Raw genomic sequence first — 18,418 nt, forward strand, 5'->3', positions numbered from 1 at the left:
AGTTTCTATACAGAACATTTTCTTGATGGTAGTGATAGTATCATGTTGAATAAATATCAGCATGTGATTGGTTGGCTTTACTAAAAAATATGTTTCAAGAAGGTGATTGTATTTCAGTCAAGCTTAATTGTGCCACCAACTTTCTCTCTTGTGTAGCTAGCTGTCTTCCCAGGGGAACTTTTCCCCACGGGTTCTGATCCATAAAAATTGAACCCATAATTAGAGATTAAGCTGTTAGACTGGATACTCATTGTTTCACATGACTAACATCTGTTGTCTCTAGGAAATGAAGTAAGGCCATTTTTGTTTTTGCAAGTGCCTCTTAACTTCAAAGGCTTGGTTCACAGAGATATTGAACTGTAAGTTATTATTACGCCTTCTTGTACTGATATATTGTGACAGTGTTTAATTGAATCATGTCAGATGATATGCATTCCTAGGTTGGGCTTTTGTGTAGTAATCGCTGCCATCGATTTTTATTTTCTGTTGTCTTGTAACTGAAGTGTGTTCTGAACAGGGCATACAACATGCCTTACATGAGTATAGCCAGGCCAGTTACAGGTGTGATTTGAGACTAGAATAATAAACCAGTACAAACCCCAAAGCATGCGTATATTTTCTGTGAAAAAGTGTTCTCATGGCCTTCCTATGGAATAGTCATACTCCACAGGAATAAATTAAGGCTGTGACACTACATAACTTTGGGTTTTAGAAGCTTTTTGTCTTTACAGCCTTGGGAAAAGTTAATGAGGCTGATAACGAACATGAGTTTCACTGCTCTATTTCAGTTTCTCTGTGCCTTTTGAAGTGGTTTTTGTTTATTTTTCTTTTTTTTCCCCTTCTTTTTTTCCTTCAGCTAGCTATGTTCTTATTTTGTATTATCAAAATAACTGACTATTAGAATATACTTTTCTCTGGATTTTGTGATTTGTCTTTCTTCTAGTCTCTTTCTAGTCTAACTGTACCAAGTTACCAAGAGATTAATGAAGGTGAAATGTTTCAGTTTGGAAGGGAGAAGGTTGAAAGTGAATGTGATGGTGCTTTAGAAAAATCACAGAGGAATGCAGAATTCCTGTTCACCATGTTCCCCAGAGCTGGAATTAGTGAGGCAACTGGTGAAACTTCTGGTAGATCCACTTAGAACCCATAAAAGGAAGTGCTTCGGTAGTTTACTTTTGGAACGTGCTTCCACAGGAATTTCTAGAAGCAGATAGTATCAGCAGGTTCAAAAAAAACATTAGACAAACGGCTAACAAAAGACCTTTAAGTAGGTATTAGAAGTAGGTGAGAGTGTGCCTCCTAACTTGTTTCATCCAATGACCATGAATAGTAAGGTAACAGGAGAGAAACAGATCGCTGATAGTGGCCAGTCTAACGTGCTCCTTCTAATGTCACTATTGAAGACTGAATACTTGTCTGGATGGTTCATTTGTCTTACCTAGCAGGGCATTGCATATGAACTCTCATAGATTTTCCAGATGAGTTCATGTCTACATTATAACATATGCTAAAAATAAGTTCATAAGAATATATTTTAGTCAAAGTCCATACTTTTCTGTAGATCGCTATTTCATTTCATGTCTTTCAAATAAATTGCCGAACGCCAGCCTTACTAATAATTCTCAGAAATAGTTTGTGCAATTCTGGTATTTGTTTACATGGTTTGCTTTTATCACACAAATTACACAATGTCCCTTTTTGTGTTGGAACCTTCCAACACAAACAACAGGGCAAACCTAAACTTATTCCCAGCCTAAGTAGTGACCTGAAGAATGACGTTGGTTTACTTGTTGAGATACAATAGGCAATATTCTGTTTCTTGATTGTTTTCTTGGTTAACAGAGCAAGAATAACTTTAAAACGACAGAATAACTTCCCTCATCCACGTAACTTTTTTTCTCTTGCCAACTTGTCACACTGTGGATATTCTGGTCCTCTGTCTTTCCAGGGCCAGAGACAAGGATTATGTCACCGCTTCCTTTGGAATCCTTGAGGGCTGTCTTGTGTGGATGTGTGCTTCTGTGTGCTATGTGGCTGTGCTCCTCTCATAAACCATGTTATGTCAAAAGAGTTTTGTGGCTCTTGATAAGATTTTGCAAGTGTGTTCTGATGCCACCAGTACAGTGCCAAATAAATGTTTGCAAAATGCAAGCCTTTAAAGTTCTTTTTAATCAGTTTCATATAGGTTTCTTTGAGATTAAGTTAAAAATCAAGCATTTGGGTGTGTGTTGAGTTATTGCAACAATTGGTAATCTTAGCTGCAGACTTTCAAGAATTCCAGTAGCATTAGCACTAAATTTACTCAATTTCATTGGGGTTTGGGGAGTTTGCTTCGCTTGTTTGGTAGAAGCTTAGAGTTCTGCAACATACAGGTTCATGTTTGTAAAAATACACTTTCTTTCTGGGATGAGGTAATAGTTTCAGGAGGGTTATCAGGAGGTAAAAAAAGAATGTATTGTTCCTTTGTATTTGAGTAAGTGCAACTTGGGACATAGTGGTTATGTAACTTTCTACCTGTCAGTTAAGGAAAATTACAAAGGGATGGAGAAACTTGAACACAGTGATGATCGTTCTTGGAGTTGCACAACTGATCAGTGCCTGCTTGCAACAATTTCACATTTTACATGGGAAAATGTTTTCATTGCTTCTTAAAGCATCTATGTTGTCATTAATACTGTAATGTTCTATGACATACCTAGAGAAGAATCAGTTTTGCGTTGAATTTTGAAACCTTTCAGGAGATAGTTTTCAGTGCAAAATGACATCCATACTTGGCACCAAAATGAATAAATCTGAGTAGCTTCATTTTTTCTGGGTACAATTTTGGGAGCTCCCAGTCTCTTATCTTTTTGTCTTCCATTGGAATTGCCCAAGAGACAAAGTAATTTCAGATATACAACACTTGAGATTTAATTGTAATAGTACAACCGTTTTCTTATCGCCTCCCAAATGTCTTAATTGAAGAATAATTTATAAACGGTTTATTTTCTAAAATATTTACCCAAACTGGAGGTGTTATTAAATTTACCTGATGAAGCATTCCTACTATTAAATCTGTTCTATTCTGACCTTTGATTTATGAATAAGATGGGAATTTTTCTATTAATGTGTCTGAAATGACACATTCTTATTTTGCATCCTTTGTAAACAACATAATAAAGTATGTGTTGACATTCTTATGTTGCCCTAGTGAATAACTGTCTGCTTTTTGGAAAAAGTAAATTTTAATTATAGAATCATAGAAATATTTTGGTTGGAAAAGAGTTTTAAGATCGAGTCCAACCATTAACGTGTCACTCTTAAGTCCACCTCTAAACCATCTCCCTGGATGAAATCCTGTTCATTTTCTAATTGTGTGTCTATATATAAATCTATAAAATAAAATCAACAATGGTGAAACTTCACCTTCTTTGAGTGTTTAAATGTGATGCAAAATTTTTAAATCAGCAAAAGCTGACTAGGCTGATTGTTTTCCTATTTAAGTGGATCACACTGTTTCCCCCCTAAAATTTACAGACAATTATAAATATACCTTCAGTAATTTTTTTATGGACATAAAGGTTATGTCTGTGAGTGCATATATAAGATAAAAGTAGTATTATGCAGTGTAGTATAACATAGAAGTGTTATAACACATGAATAGCAATAGTTTATTCTAAAATTTACAGAAGTCTGGTAGATTTCTGTTGTCACATACTTCTATTTTGTTCAGAGCCTAAATGTTTATGTTAAGCATATAACGCTTTATTTTCTTAGAAAAAAACACCGAAGTCTTTAATCTCATACTAAAGTAATACTTCTTTATTTAGTTTTTAGATTGGTAGCATTCTGTTTGAGAAACCTCTCTCAAATGAATGTTTCTCAAGACTTGTTGGTAGCTGTGCTTTGACACATGCGCTTTTTTTTTTTTTTTATGTGGATATTCAACAAGACAAGGACTTGTGACGTAAGGTCTGGCAGTGTTTCGTTGCCATCATAAGTAATAAAATATGGCTTTAGCAGTAACTAGAAAGGAGGAGGATTAATTTTATTTTTACTGCAAAGCCAACCCTAGTATTAATTCTCCCTGTCACTTGCTGTGCGAGGAGCAGAGTCTGTTTCAGGACTTGCAGCTGCCTCGCTGAAGTTGAATAGTTATTCACACAAAAAGCTTCTTCTGACTTCGTTAAGCATGAATTGTGAAGCAGTTCTTCAGAGTAGCCCTTGAGATATTTTAATCCCCCTAATGAAACACTCATTCTTTTGTGGACTCATTGATGGCAGGGGAAAAAGACATGTATGCTGTCTGAGACTGTTCTTCTTCAGGGCTTGAGGAAGAAGCTGCTTGAGTAGAAGAGAGGTAACTAGTGCCTGTGCTGAAGGAGACTCAGCCTCGCTCTGGGCAGCTCCTGGGGACAATCAGACGTGACAGCCGGGAGACCAGTCAGCAGATGAGTAGTTCGCAACCAGCCACGACTCATCTGTCATGTAATTGCTGGCCAGGGAAAAGTAGACAGGAAAAGCTGAGGAGATATGGTGGGTCACCTCAGGATGCGCATTTGAAGACAGAAATAGGAGAATGGGATGAATTGAAGGCTTTATGGTAGAGAACACTTGGTATATGGAAGGAGGGAGTGGGAATGAGATGAAGTGGGCTAAGGCGGAGTTTAGGGAGAGCTACAGGAATCGCACCTAAAAGCTGGGCATGTAGGGCAGGAGCGGAAGGCATTGTGTTAGGTTTGGAAATGGATGGGGTTGGGAAGGAGGAGGAACACAGGTAGTATTGCAGTGGCAGTAGAAAGAAGCAAACCAAAGCTCTATCACGTATTACCTAAGCTCACTGTCTGATAAACTATCTGATCCCAAGCCTTACACATCTAATTACCTTGGAAGACCACAGATACCTTTTGTGACAGATTGAAGTCCCTGTGTAGAAGACACTGTTTTCCAGATTATTTTCTGATATTCTACAATTTCAGATAAAAAATTGCAGCTTTTTGCATTTCCCATTTTATCATGAAATATACTTCTGCATTTGTACAACATTGTGGATTTTGCCCTCGAAGCGTGTCTCATTGAAATGCTGTATTAATTCTGGTGGTTACAATGACATTTTGTCAGTCTGTTTATTCATCTGAACATACTGGCTATTGAGTTCATATGGTTTTGGTAGGGTTTTAGTACTTAGAGATGGTTAACTACTTAAATTGAAACATAATCAGAAAATATGTTCTCCACAACTAATTAATAAAATGCAAAATGAATTCTTTTAACTAGGATTACCATTGATGATGTTTATTGCCTCTTAAAACCATAATCCTAAATTAATATTTTATAGTACTGTATGTCTGATATGCCTGACTTTTTTTTAAAATACTTTTGCTATTTAGAGAACTTGCATAGCAGGTATGTTCTTGTTCTTTTTTTATTTTTTTTTTTTTTCCTTTTTCCTCCCCTGGCTGTGTCAACTTCAAACTTTTTCTCTTGTATTGGGTTGTTTGAATTTCATCTTGCACTTTTTTGAATGTCTTTTCCTTCTTTATGGTGGGAGGGGAAAAAGAGAAGAGGTAGAATCTACATTTTCTTTGCTTTCGGAGCTAAATCTAATGACAGCTGTACCGACAATTTTCTTCTGTGTTTACATGCAGCCAGGAGCTATGGGCGGAGAAGAGGTAAAAAAATTTACTAAATGTTTTGTTTGCTGAATAGTGGGAGAAATAAATATTTATTTCTCTTATGGTAACATGTTACCAATTTTTAACATTATTTGGTTGATCAATTGCTTCATATAAATCGATCTCATATTCTTCATTTGCAGAATGTCTCCCTTTTAATAGCAGCTTAAAACAAGAATGATCTTGAGCTGATAACTTCAAGTGTGTTGCTATTACTAGTGAACTGGAGGATGACTGAATGTAAAGACTTTTTTATTATGCATATTTATGACTTTAAATGCATATTGTTAAAAAAAAAGATTGTTTTCAGTTGTGGTTTGGTTTTATGGTTGCGTGTTTTTTTTCTTTTTTTGTAGGACTGCAATGTTTAACTAGTGCATTGAACATCTAAAAAGTACTTTTTTTTCTTAGATGAAACACTTTTTGTTTAATATTTCACTTGAGTATTAAGTTGGATTCTCTTAGGTAGACTGTTGTGAATACCAACACTAATAACTGTCCTCAACAGTGAATATTGATAATAATAAGAAAAGGTACAACGTTTGAGCGCATTTTAACTTTATTTCATCATAGGAAACCCTTAAAAAACAGAAGGCTGAAAACATTTTACAAATGTACAGTGCTGCACAGAAGTTTATTCTGAGAGATTAATGCACATGGACAATTGCAAGCTCACAGACTACCAAGAAAGCTACTAATGTACCTTATCTTTCTGTACTGTACTGTAGCCTACACAGAATGTTTTTATTGAGGGGAAAAAAAAGTGAACATTGCAGCTTTTAAGAGTTAGAGTTGGGTAGTGCCATCTGCTTGGAGTACTTCAGCACTGAACTTCATTTTGCCTTCTTTTTCATGTATGATCTGTGACAGCTCTGCATGTGACATCGCTGCTTTTTCAAAATGTAGAATTTGCGTCATGTTTCCAAAGTAACCCATGGGAGACAAAGCTTACCACACAAGCAAGCTGATAGCCTATAAGTGACTCGTAGTTTGCACATATGTATGGATTGAGGTAGTAAGCTGTACAGGCTGTACTAATACAGTTGGTGATATAGAAATTGAGCTGATTTTGTTCAAAGCTGACTGGTTTTATTGTTTATTTGACAACAAATAAAAAAAAATGCTTTTTTCCCACAAACGTACCTTCCTATTTTTCCCTGCTTCCAGAGAACAGACTATTGTTAACAGATATTGAAAGCATCCTAATACTTAGACTTTTTCAGTGCTCTCATAGCAGTGAAACAAATGGGAAAGTATGCAAACTATATAATATTGTATACTCTCTGTGTATGTGAACACTGTTCAATTTCATTTTAAGATTGTGTCACGTGTTTTCAGGTTGATCAAATGGCACCAAAGTAGGGAAGGAGGTGGGAATCAGCTGGACACCACTAGCTTCATGCAACTCATGTTTACTTGTAGAAGCAAGATTAGTAATGTGGCAGTAATTGTGATGAAGACAGTGTAGGCTGTTTTATACTAACTGTAGCCATGACAAAACAGGGCAAACAAGTTCTGAATGTGCTGGACTTTCAGATTTATTTATTTTTTTTTAATTCTACCAAAAAGCATGTTTCATTCCATAATAATCATTTCCTATAGGAAATTCAGGTTTTTCTATAATAACAAGTGGGTGTGTGTGCGTGCGTGTCTTGTCATTAACGTTAGGGATTTTGTAACCTGTCTTATTCATACAATACTGAAGTTTGTGATATTTATAGTTTTTAATTACCTTTAATTTTATAATGTTGTTTTGAGCTTTCTTAACCTTAAGGAACATGAAACTCTGAAACAGTGTGTTAAAAAATGATGTGTTTGTCAAATGTTCCCATATATCCCTATTATTGTTTTTAATATTTGCATTGTGGTAATATGCAGAGTACCCAGAGGCCAGTCTGTACAGGGATTAATTTCATGTTTATTATACTTGGATATTTTAATTAGCGTTTGATTCTGTCACTGTGACTAAGCATCTTCAGAGAGAAGAGGTTTTGTCGGAAATTTCTTGCCATAGTCAGTTCCTTACCTGATCCTCTGTTTTCTTTGAGTAAAGAGGCAAGCATTTATTTGAAGGTATCATGCTTAGAGCTGCTGAGTCACGTTCTTCCAGGTACCTTGTTTTCAACTTTTATAACCAGTTTTTCAGGTATAAGATGTAAGCACAAGCTACGGGAAATCAGCCCAAAATCTATTCTGCTACACTGACAACTCAGAAGGCAGGGCAGGGGTGCAAGAGTATAAAAGCAGGGCATTTAGCGATGCTTTCCCATAATACTCTCCCAGAGATTTGCCTCTGGGGGCTTCTTTAGTTGCTGTCTCAATATTTATTACATCAGAAAGGGTTTTTCTCCTCTTCTTGCTCATTCTCTTTTCTTGAGCCTACATAAACTTTTCAGCATCCTAAAAGGCCCATGGCAAGGGGACCCACAGTTTGATTTGCTTGCAGCCCTGCATGTGCTGATTGGATTCAGTGTGCTTCAGTTTCCCATTACTGGAAGAGACAGTGAACAGTCACTCTCCATTCCCTTCTCTGTATATTTTCCATTATTGTAAATGTATACTTCATACATTTAACTCTACATTTGACTTAACTATACAGTTATAGATCATCTTTTGCATTTACTTGAGTACAATGCTTCCAGAGTGTCAAGCATCTGGCGGAAGAGGTGATATTTTGCTTTTTAAGCTGCTGTGCATTTTTTTTTCTTCAGAACTTTAGCACTAATTCAGCTTCCTCAGTAGATCTGTACAGACCTGTTAGTTGTTATGGTATCTCTTAATTTGACATGTCAGCTTCCACTAATGGCTCATATAATGTAATTCTCTTACAGATATTTTGAAATTTCCTAATTTTCAATGGGGCTTCTGATCTTTTTACACAATTTTAGCCTTGCTATTTAATATTTCCCTCATGCCTGTGCTGTCTTTTATGCTGAAGTGCAGACGTCTATATATGTGCGTGACCTGTTTGCCGATTAATGGAATATTCATCAATAGTCTTTACTGTTTTATGCTCTAAACTCCCCATTTCTGACAACAAGCTATAGTAGATTTTGAAAAGCACCGTCTCTAAATCCTTCTCTGATTGTGGCATTTACTCTGTTTTTTATGTTGGTGCTTAAAAGCACAGTGGGATTTTTAGTTCAGTGGACTTTTGCATCCGTGATCTCTGTCAAGGTTGTGCATTCAGTGTCTTCTTTCTGATCAAGACTTTTCTGGCATTCATAAAAAAATCAGGCTGGTATTCATGTCAGAACATCTTTCATGGCTTTTGTTCGTGACCTTGTTTTCCATATATAGGGTTGCTGCTTCTTTTTGTAATCTGTCCTTTATGACTGGAGACTCTATCACTGATATTTTCAGTGTATACATTTTTCTGATTAGTCTCCCTCTGCACTTCTTGATTTTGCTCCCTGTTCCTGTTTTATTTCCTGTGTTTCCCTGTGCTTTTAATACCTTTATGATATTAATGCTTCCTTAGGTCTTGCTGGAAGTCAGTTTCATGTGATCCATTACTTTTGAGTTTATGTGTGCTGCTATTTGTAATTAACACCTGAAGGCTGTTTGTATCAATTAATTATAATTCTATCCCTGGAAGCAATCCTCCATGAGATGAGGTGACAATCAGTCTTTTCAGAGTTGAGATATGGTTAAAATTTATACATCTCTCTACATTGCAGGATTTATTTTTCAACTCTGGTATAAGGAATTCTAAAGCTGGTGTGTTCTGCAGTGCTGCTTACACACGGACTTTGAATATTTCTTTATCTTCTGAGTTAATAAGTTTGTTTTTAAGACAATGTGTGTATACTTTGGCAATAACAGCAACAAGTTAACCACATCAGGTGATCACCAACAAATTCTTCACTTTTCATTAACAAACTGAATAGCAGCCATTTATGTTGCTTTTTGTCAATTCTTTACTGAAAGGGTGTTTTAACACTGAGTAACAGCTCAACAGGCTGTCCTACTTATGAACATTTTTCTTCAAGCACAAGTTTTTGTGTTTTATTTAATAATATTCTAAAGATTTATTTTTTCTTGTTAGCTAAGCTTCTTGCTTCACCTACGTGTTCAATATCCACAATACAAAGCTCTTCTATGTTTATTTTGCTGTTTGCCCCTGTGCTCAGCTCAGGCCTCCATTCACTCAGGGAGGGAGGTGAGGCAGCCCTTGCGGGCAGGACCCTGCCAAGCGCTCTGAAGGGACCGTCCTGCTCTGCCCCACGGGGCCTTGGGTGATCTGCTCTTTAAATCTCAAAGAATGGGTTTGAAATGTAAATCTTACAAAGGTTCTTTCCGTAGCTATTATACACAATTTCAGCAGATAACTTCTTGGGTTTCATTGCTATTAATTTGCAAGGGATTGTTTTAAAACTAAATTAGGTTTATTGTCTTGTAAGGATAAATTAGTACTGGAAAAATAGAAGCTATACTAATGAACCTCATTTCAATAACTGGACCATCTAGCTGGGACCTTTAATGCAAATTCTGTTAAAACAGTAAAAGGAAAATGTAACATTTTTTTACTGAAATACTTGCTTCTCCAGGAAATAGCGTTAACTATGAATACTACAAAATCTGTTACAGGTCGGTCTTCACTTTTTCCTTTTGAAGATGGCTTCCTAGACGATGGTCATGGTGATCAGTCTTTATCATCGGGTCTCAGCTCTCCAACACGCTGTCAGAATGGTGAAAGAGTGGAACGCTATTCTAGAAAGGTGTTTGTTGGAGGTCTTCCTCCTGACATTGATGAAGGTACTGTGAATAAGTTACATTGGTGACATATGGGAATTACTTTTAAAAAGTCAGATTTCCATAAAAACAAATGTTTTCCCAGGTATATCGCTTGTAGAGCTTGTGGCGTTATTCAAAACAAACACCACCACCCCCTGCAAGACCTGAGCATTTATTTGACATTCTTCTGTACCTTCGGTCAGAAGACATGGGGATAGAAATGCCTGCATAGCAGGTCTTCTCATCTGCAATAGCGTCATGTGTTCCCACGTATGTAAGTGGGAAAACTGAAAAAGGGAACTTGGTGGGTCCTGTCACTCCTCCACAGTCTTTCCCTGTTCTTTTAAAAGGATGGGGTTGACTTTAAGGACTTAGTTAATACAGTCCTTACCAAAATAAGTTAGGCTTTATTTAATCAGCTCTGATATCCAGCAGACATGCAGAGCAATTAATATGATTACAAAATAATAACCAGTTTAGTGGGGCTGGTCAGGTTTTTTCTCAATCGCTGTCAGCTCTACTTGTGTGTTCTCCCACACACCCTGACTCCCAAAATAAAATTGTGAGTTTTTGGTGGTTTTTTCATATTATAGCTGGAATCCAGCACTATCTAGCTTCAGTTGGCATGCACAGGGAATTTGATGATGCCTTATAATGACAAGAGAGAGATCTCTGAATCTGATCTACTAAATTGAAGCCTAAACCACATGCAATTTTAATAGAAAAATAGTAGGAGTTACCAGGCTATGGTTTGCAAAGAGCTCAAATACAGTTCCCACGTCACATCATGAGTTGCAGGACTGTTGACAGAGAAACTGCTGCGCAATCTGAATCCCCAGCTGTGAGAAGCAGCAGACCAACAGGTACGACTGATGTGACATTGCTTTGTCACTCAGAATCAAAATATATGCCCAGCCTATCCTGCAAGGAAGTAACATGACTACATGGGAGCCGTTACCCTCTTCCACAAGAGGTTTACTCCAGTAACACTTCTTTTCCTTCAGCTCCTGAGTTATACAATATGTGTGGTGTGGCTCTAGTCACTTGAAAAATCTGAGGTGTAGCCCATGGGGTCAGACAAACTGGACGCATCTGAAACAGCAATCACAAATATTGAAAAACCACTGCCTTTCTCTTCAAACTTTTCTCCTGATGGATTGTTGTTCCTATCTATCTAGCATCACATTAGACACAATTGTAAACAACTTCTTTCTTTAAAGTACATAAATAGATGCATTAAGAAAAATAATTTAAAAAATAACTTAAAATACTTTTTTGGGAAACATTTGTGTGTAAACCAAAATTGTCCTCTAAGTTAGTTTTAGATGTGTGTTCCACGGTGTTTCTAAACTCATGCACAAAAAGCAAAGAAATAAGTTGGTAATTCAAGGCAGATTTCTAGAGGAGACTGAGGAAGGTGAAATCCCTGGAGTCGCATGACCTGACGCAGCCTGCTTTCTAGGGCATGCTGCAAGGAGTGGCCATGCTGACATGTCGCTCCTCCGTCAGTCCCATGTGGCTGCATCTGACCCTGCTTTGTGGCTATAATTAGAAATAGACCGCAGCTGAAGCATATTCACTTCTGATAGATCATGTTTGCATTTAATCCTACTGCAAACGTGTATTAGTGGCATGTAAAATTACTTTTATAAGCAGCCCTGTATAGCATAGAGGTGAAAGAATATTTAGGCATTCTCTATGTGCATTACTGCAGTTTTCACTGCTCTTAATAGGTGTAGAAAATACTGGTGGTGTTTGGTGTGGATTTTTTTTTTTTAGTAAGAATTTTTACCTTGCCACTGTCAGTCTTCAGATTTTCTCTAAGGTGCTTCATTTGTTTTTTGTAGATGAGATCACTGCCAGCTTTCGTAGGTTTGGACCTCTTGTGGTGGACTGGCCTCACAAAGCTGAAAGCAAGTCATATTTTCCACCTAAAGGTAATTAGTTTAATATATATTTATGCAGGCTGTTTTGGTAAAAGGAATCTATGTCCGCAATGTGGCAATCCATTATAAAGAAAAGATTAGACTCTTTATGACAAATTTTCTCTCAACAAGCATATTTTCAGCAGTTGTCATTAAAGAAAAAACACAATTCAGTGACTGAAATGTGGTTCTGTATGTGTACTTCTTCAGCAAATCTGGAGTTCTTGAATCATGCCTTAATATACATTAGGCTTACTTTAGAAGGCAAGTTGCAGAAATTTCCTGGTGCTGATTCTGTTGCAAGTTTGCATATTGTAGAGACTATAGGAATAATGCCAGAAGACACTGTTGGATTGGGTAACTGGGTATTTTGTAGAGAAGCATGAGTCCTCTGTGTGTGTTCTGAGCCAAGATGCTGCGATCCTGCTCGGAACCCCAGGCTCTGGACTGCAGCAAGGAGCTCTGCTAAGGACTGGGCAGGCTGGTGTCATATGCAGCTGTCGCTGGGATTCTAGGTTGGAGCTTATTTGGTTCAGGGTGCTTTAGAGCGCAGGCAGGTGAGGTAATTTTTTGTCTGCCAGCAAAATATTACGCAGACCTGTTTTAGCTGAGAAAGAACAGTTTACGGGGAACCTGCCTGGGAGAGTTACTTTGCTAAATCAAATTGCTGTTACTGTATCCTAGTCTCTCCTGTGAGTTTTTATTATAGTATATTCATTCCATTTTCAGTCATGCGTGCCTCTTGCATGTAGTTTGGGAGTTCAGTCATGATCTGAAACAGTAGCATAAAGTTATACACAGAATTTCTGACCTATATGTTAAGATTCTCTGTTCTCACTGATCCTGAAAGCTCTTAATTGCTCATTAAGGCCACTGATTATTTTGGCAGAACAATGGGCTGTTCAGTCAGTGGACCAGCTTATCCTACAATATTTTGATAGATTTATTTGACTGTAAAATCACAAAAATAAAAGCCAACTTAACTTATCTGGAAGCTTAAGTTGCTGGAGGTGAGAACTCTGTGACAAATGCTTGCCCTGTAAACAGTATTTGGGGCACTTAAAACCAGAACAAAACCCCATGAATGCTCTCTCCTTCCTGTTCCATTCTCACAACTCAGCCTTGCTGTCAGTAGTTATGCAACATCTGTTATTGAATCTAAAAAAACAAAGCAAGACAAGCAAACCAAAATTATTAAAAAAACACCCCAAACCTCAAAACCCCTGTATTTTCCTAAGGACAGTTGATGAAAAGATATGATTTTCCCTTTTTATTTTATTTTTGAAGGCCTTTAGGGTGTTTTTGGCTAGTGAACTCTGATTGTGGCTTCACATAGAAGTTAAAAAAATTTAGTAAAACCAGCTTCTCCTTGTCCCTAATATCTCCTAGTACTACTTTCTTTTTTCTTATTAATTCAGTAAGTAACTATTCACAGTAGATCAACATGGGACTTGCAATTATGATTTTGTTCTGTATCTGACAGTGGACTAGTTATGCCTCACCATACTTGTAGAAATGTTTTTGAACAAGATCTATTTTAGCAGAAGACAAGGGAATGCAGCCTCACTTCTATTTTTGTCATGATTCTAATATAGGAAACAGCTTTCAAAGCCCCTGCCAGTTGCCCTGAATGTCTGTCTGAAAGTGCTAAACAACAGTCAATCCCAACTGTTCCAGATTTATTTATAACTGACTTCTTAGTTATCAGGCAGGGCTGCAGCATCAAGCGTCCTGCATTCCTGTCTTTGTGATTCACTTACATTTATGTTAAGTTTGGTAGGGCAAATGTACTTGACTTACTGTGATTCTGTACAGGCAGCATCTGCATAGGAGAGAGAATGTTATTACCAGGAATCAAAGGGTGAAGTTTGGATGTATATTACATTTTTTTTTCACAGCTTTTGGTCTATTTGATATATAAAGAGTACTTATTTTCCAAACTTATTGTGGAATCATTGACCACAATAAAAATTCTCCACTGCTGTTTTTCACTAGAAGTTCCTGTAGAACTTCTTTTTTTTTCTTTTACCTTTTTATTTTAAGCTGGTTTGATGCCTTATCAGGCATTTCTTTGGGAAATACAGTGAAATGAGAGGAAATATTTGAAATTAGGCTTGGTACAAATTCAGTGACATGATTTACTCAGCTGTCAAACACTTGTGAATTCAAATGGTTTCTCCCTTTTTCTAGGCATCCTCCACATTGCATTGCTAGTTTGTAAATTCTGTGACATTTGGAATATGATTCTTTCAAATGGAAAATATGTAAAAAAAAAAAAAAGCACAAATTAAATTATAGAGGAGAGAATGAGTTTTCTCATGTGTGAGCAATCTCAAAGGTAAATGAAAAAATGGATTATTGGAATGCAGCAGGGATGATGTGGAGGCTAATCTTTGTTCACACATTAATAAAGCTTGACTCCAAGGTTTCTCCCACCTACCTGAATGTGCCCCACTGGCAGTAAAACTGAACTCTGCTCTTTCTGAACATACGGCATCGCTTCCAGACAGACATGAGTGTCCTTTTGATGGATGTCCTTTTCATTACTCCTTCGTGTCTGTAGGGTCAGACCAGCGGGCAGTGTCTGGACTTATAACCAAGTTCAATATTTTTTTGTTTGCTTGCTTCGATAAGCTTTCAGTCAGAGGTTGGGAGCAGACAGCATCAGCAGTTGATGCTGTGGGTCAGCAGAGTCAGCTGAGTTTTACACTGGAGCAGCTGTACATCATGGTTTTTGTCTTCATAGTTACATCCAGGTGATGAGATCCCTCGCAGTCCTGAGTATATTAATACAGACTTCCAGTATCTACTTACTGGTATAATTTATTGAATCTGTGGAATGTTTACTTATTTGGTGCAATATATTAATTCCTTAGAGTAACACTATGTTAGGAACACTTTGGTATTCTTAGGACTAGGAACAAAAGGCAGTAGGAACTATTAGCCACGACTAATCTGATCAAGCATGAAATCTGAAAGATTAAAATAAAATGTTGCTTCCAGTCTAGTGACCTCGCCCCAACCCTGAGGGCTTTATTTTAGTCAGCAAGTCAGGCCACAGATGTGTAGTCAGTTCTAACAAGCCGTATTAGTTAATGTATTAGTTGGTATGGTCGATTAGCTTAGGTGCAGTTGTATGTGTGCTGTGTTCAGGACTAGCTGTGCTCCAGAAACATTCCTGCAGCAATCAGCTTGAATAAAGAAGGTTTCCTGGATTTGGGATCCTGAGCAGGATGGTGTCACCACAAGCTTGTTTTGGCGCATTACTTCAAGTTTAGTATTGGACCTGATGGACATAAACTGGTTGTGTGTGAAATAAGCTTAACTGCAGTCTCCAGCATGGTGACTTACACAAGGCTTATTTCAGTGCAATGCCAACATTATGACTGTGGACCTTGGGGGACTGCAGATCAACATGAATGTGGCTATGCCAAAGTCCCCAGGCACATCTGTACTGTCTGTATTATCCAGGTTTTACACTAGGTTTTCACTACCCTTACTGAACCTTGCCTGACATCACAGAATACCCTGTGATCATGTGTTTGGGAAAGTGATCTGTTTCGTGGATGGTTGAGTTTTCGTTATTATAATAACAAAACCAAAATAATCTGATGGATCAAGTAGCCTTTACAGGATGTGTTGGTTGCCAGCGAGTTCAATATTTAGGTTGCTGAGAGAAGAGGGACCGGTGGCACCCAGTGTTTTGTCTCTGAAAGTGTGTAGTACGCACTTGGGCAAGAGAAGCTGGTAATAGCTGACAAAGAGTACAAGAGGTTGCTATTTCTAGTTCTGAGCATCTGTATTGTTGCCTTCACATTTCCTTTTACTCCTCCTATGCATTGTAAAGCTTAAAGTGATTTTAATGCCTTGCTTCTGAATAAGGCCAATTCATTCCCATTGCCTGAAAAGTCTTTGGATGACTTCTTTCGAATCTGTTTGGATGTGTTAGTAACAGAACTGGCAAAATTGTATATGCCATGTGTTGGTCTTGGGTAAGCAGGTGCCCAGTTCGGAATGTATTTACTTGGCTTTCAGCAGAGTTTTGGGAATTAATCACAGTATCACAGTATCACAGTATGTTTGGGATTGGAAGGGACCTCAAAAGATCATCCAGTCCAATCCCCCTGCTGGAGCAGGAACACCTAGGTGAGGTCGCACAGGAATGTGTCCAGGCGGGCTTTGAATGTCTCCAGGGAAGGAGACTCCACAACCTCCCTGGGCAGCCTGTTCCAGTGCTCTGTTACCCTCACTGAGAAGAAGTTCTTTCTCAAATTTAAGTGGAACTTCTTGTGTTCCAGCTTGATCCCATTGCCCCTTGTCCTTAGACAAGTATTTTTTAAGTACCTATGAAATGTTGAGAAATAATGAAATATGCACTGAAGAATGTAGTTATCGAATGTAGTTACACGTTACCATGACACAATCTATTTCACTCTGGCAAAATCCAGATAATACATATTTTATTGAAATATAAACTGAGGGGTTTTATTACTTATTTGCTGGTCTGCTGAGTTAAGCAAGGCTTATGCTAACCACAGTCATTTTTTTTTCCTTTTTTTTTAATTAAACAGATGGTGCCGACTGTTTCAAAAACATTCTTTTAGGTTATTTTTTAGCAGATTGCTAGCTTTAAAACAACTTTACTGATTTTTTTCCTTCTGATAACTACCATTTTTCTAGCAATCACTAAAAACTGCACAACGTATTTTAAAATGACAAAAATTATGCAAAAGCCTTCCTCTGTTCCTTTCCATTGAGGAGGACTGATGTTTGGATAAGGGTGAGAGATAGGGTGATAAAATAAAGTCCAGCATAAAATGCCAAGCCAATTTCTCTCCTTTAAAAGCAGAAGTCAGAGATCATAGCATTTGCTAGAACGGAAACTGATGTTCCTTATCCAGAAATACACTGCGTGGCAAATAGCGATGCAAGATCTTTATTAAACTTTATTTACATATGTTCCAACACACATGTGTGCAATATCAGCCTTTCACCCACTGCCATCTGAGGCCATGGATACATTAGGTTGGCGCAAAAGCAGTTGCAGTTTTGGACCATTAATTTTAAATCATTATAACTAGGATCAAACATATCTCTATTAATCAAAATAGGAACCAGTACAATCAACACAGTTCTGCCAAAATAAGAAATAAGTTGATTTATTGCTATAGTGTAAAAATCTGTGCCTTGGGATTCAATGAATTCTTGCAAAGCATTTCCTGCATCTTGCTGGTTGTGGAAAAGTTTTCTCTGCAAAACATTGTCAAGATGCTTGAAGAAGTGGCAGTCAGTTGGCAAGAGGTCAGGGGAATATGGTGATAAAGGCAAAACTTCGTAGCCCAATTCATTCCACTTTTGAAGTGTCATTGGGGCAATGTCTGGTTGGGTGTCGTTGTGGAGAAGAATTGGGCCTTTTCTGTTGACCAGTGCCAGCTGCAGCTGATGAGTGCATCTCATTGATTTGCTGAGCAGACTTCTCAGCTGGAAAGGTTTGGCTGGGATTCAGGAAGCTGTAGCGGATCAGACTGCTAGCAGACCACCAAACAGTGACTGTGACCTTTTTTTGGTGCAAGTTTGGCTTTGAGAAGTGCCTTGGAGGTTCTTCTTGGTCCAGCCACTGAGCTGTTCTTGTATACAATCTACTTTTCATCGCATGTCACAATCCAATCGAGAAATGGTTTGTTGCTGTTGCATAGAATAAGACGACACTTCAGAACGATTTTTTTGGATTTTCAGTCAGTTCATGAGGTGCCCACTTGTCGAGACTTTTCACCTTTTCAATTTCCTTTGACTGCTGAATGGCCATGGAATGATTGATGTTGAGTTCTTTGGCAACTTCTCATGTAGTTGTAAGAGGATCAGCCAATCAGAGGATTGGCTGAATGGCCAATTTCCAATGGCCAGGCACTATGTTCCTCGTCTTCGAGGCTCTTGTCTCCTTTGCGAAACTTCTGGAACCACAACTGCACTGTACATTCATTAGCAGTTCCTGGGCCAAATGTGTTGTTGATGTGAGTTGTCTCCGCTGCTTTATGATCTACTTTAAACTCGAATAACAAATCTGCTCAAATTTGCTTTTTCTCTATCATTTCCATAGTCTAA

General features: G+C 37.8%; 1 protein-coding gene and 1 long non-coding RNA gene across 12 annotated transcripts in view; one reads left to right on the forward strand and one right to left on the reverse strand.

Moving 5' to 3' along the window:
- The window catches only part of CPEB3 (cytoplasmic polyadenylation element binding protein 3), a 94,906-nt gene that overhangs the window by 50,435 nt on the left and 26,053 nt on the right, over positions 1-18,418 (forward strand). For 6 of the 10 annotated variants that reach the window (XM_071812013.1, XM_071812012.1, XM_071812019.1 and 3 more), the window contains exons 5-7: positions 5,628-5,651; positions 10,245-10,412; positions 12,239-12,328. The exons of 2 other annotated variants lie outside the window; for them this stretch is intronic. In XM_071812013.1, the coding sequence (XP_071668114.1) occupies positions 5,628-5,651; positions 10,245-10,412; positions 12,239-12,328 (282 nt within the window). The remainder of the gene's footprint in view (positions 1-5,627; positions 5,652-10,244; positions 10,413-12,238; positions 12,329-18,418) is intronic. 2 more of the 10 variants (XM_065843127.2, XM_071812016.1) reach the window with 1 other exon arrangement.
- Positions 17,056-18,418, reverse strand: part of LOC139828560 (uncharacterized) — a 42,056-nt gene continuing 40,693 nt past the window's right edge. For both annotated transcript variants that reach the window (XR_011740312.1, XR_011740313.1), the window contains exon 4: positions 17,056-18,414. This is a non-coding gene — a long non-coding RNA (uncharacterized lncRNA). The remainder of the gene's footprint in view (positions 18,415-18,418) is intronic.

Source organism: Patagioenas fasciata, chromosome 8 (assembly GCF_037038585.1).
Source record: "Patagioenas fasciata isolate bPatFas1 chromosome 8, bPatFas1.hap1, whole genome shotgun sequence".
Lineage (NCBI taxonomy): Eukaryota > Metazoa > Chordata > Aves > Columbiformes > Columbidae > Patagioenas > Patagioenas fasciata.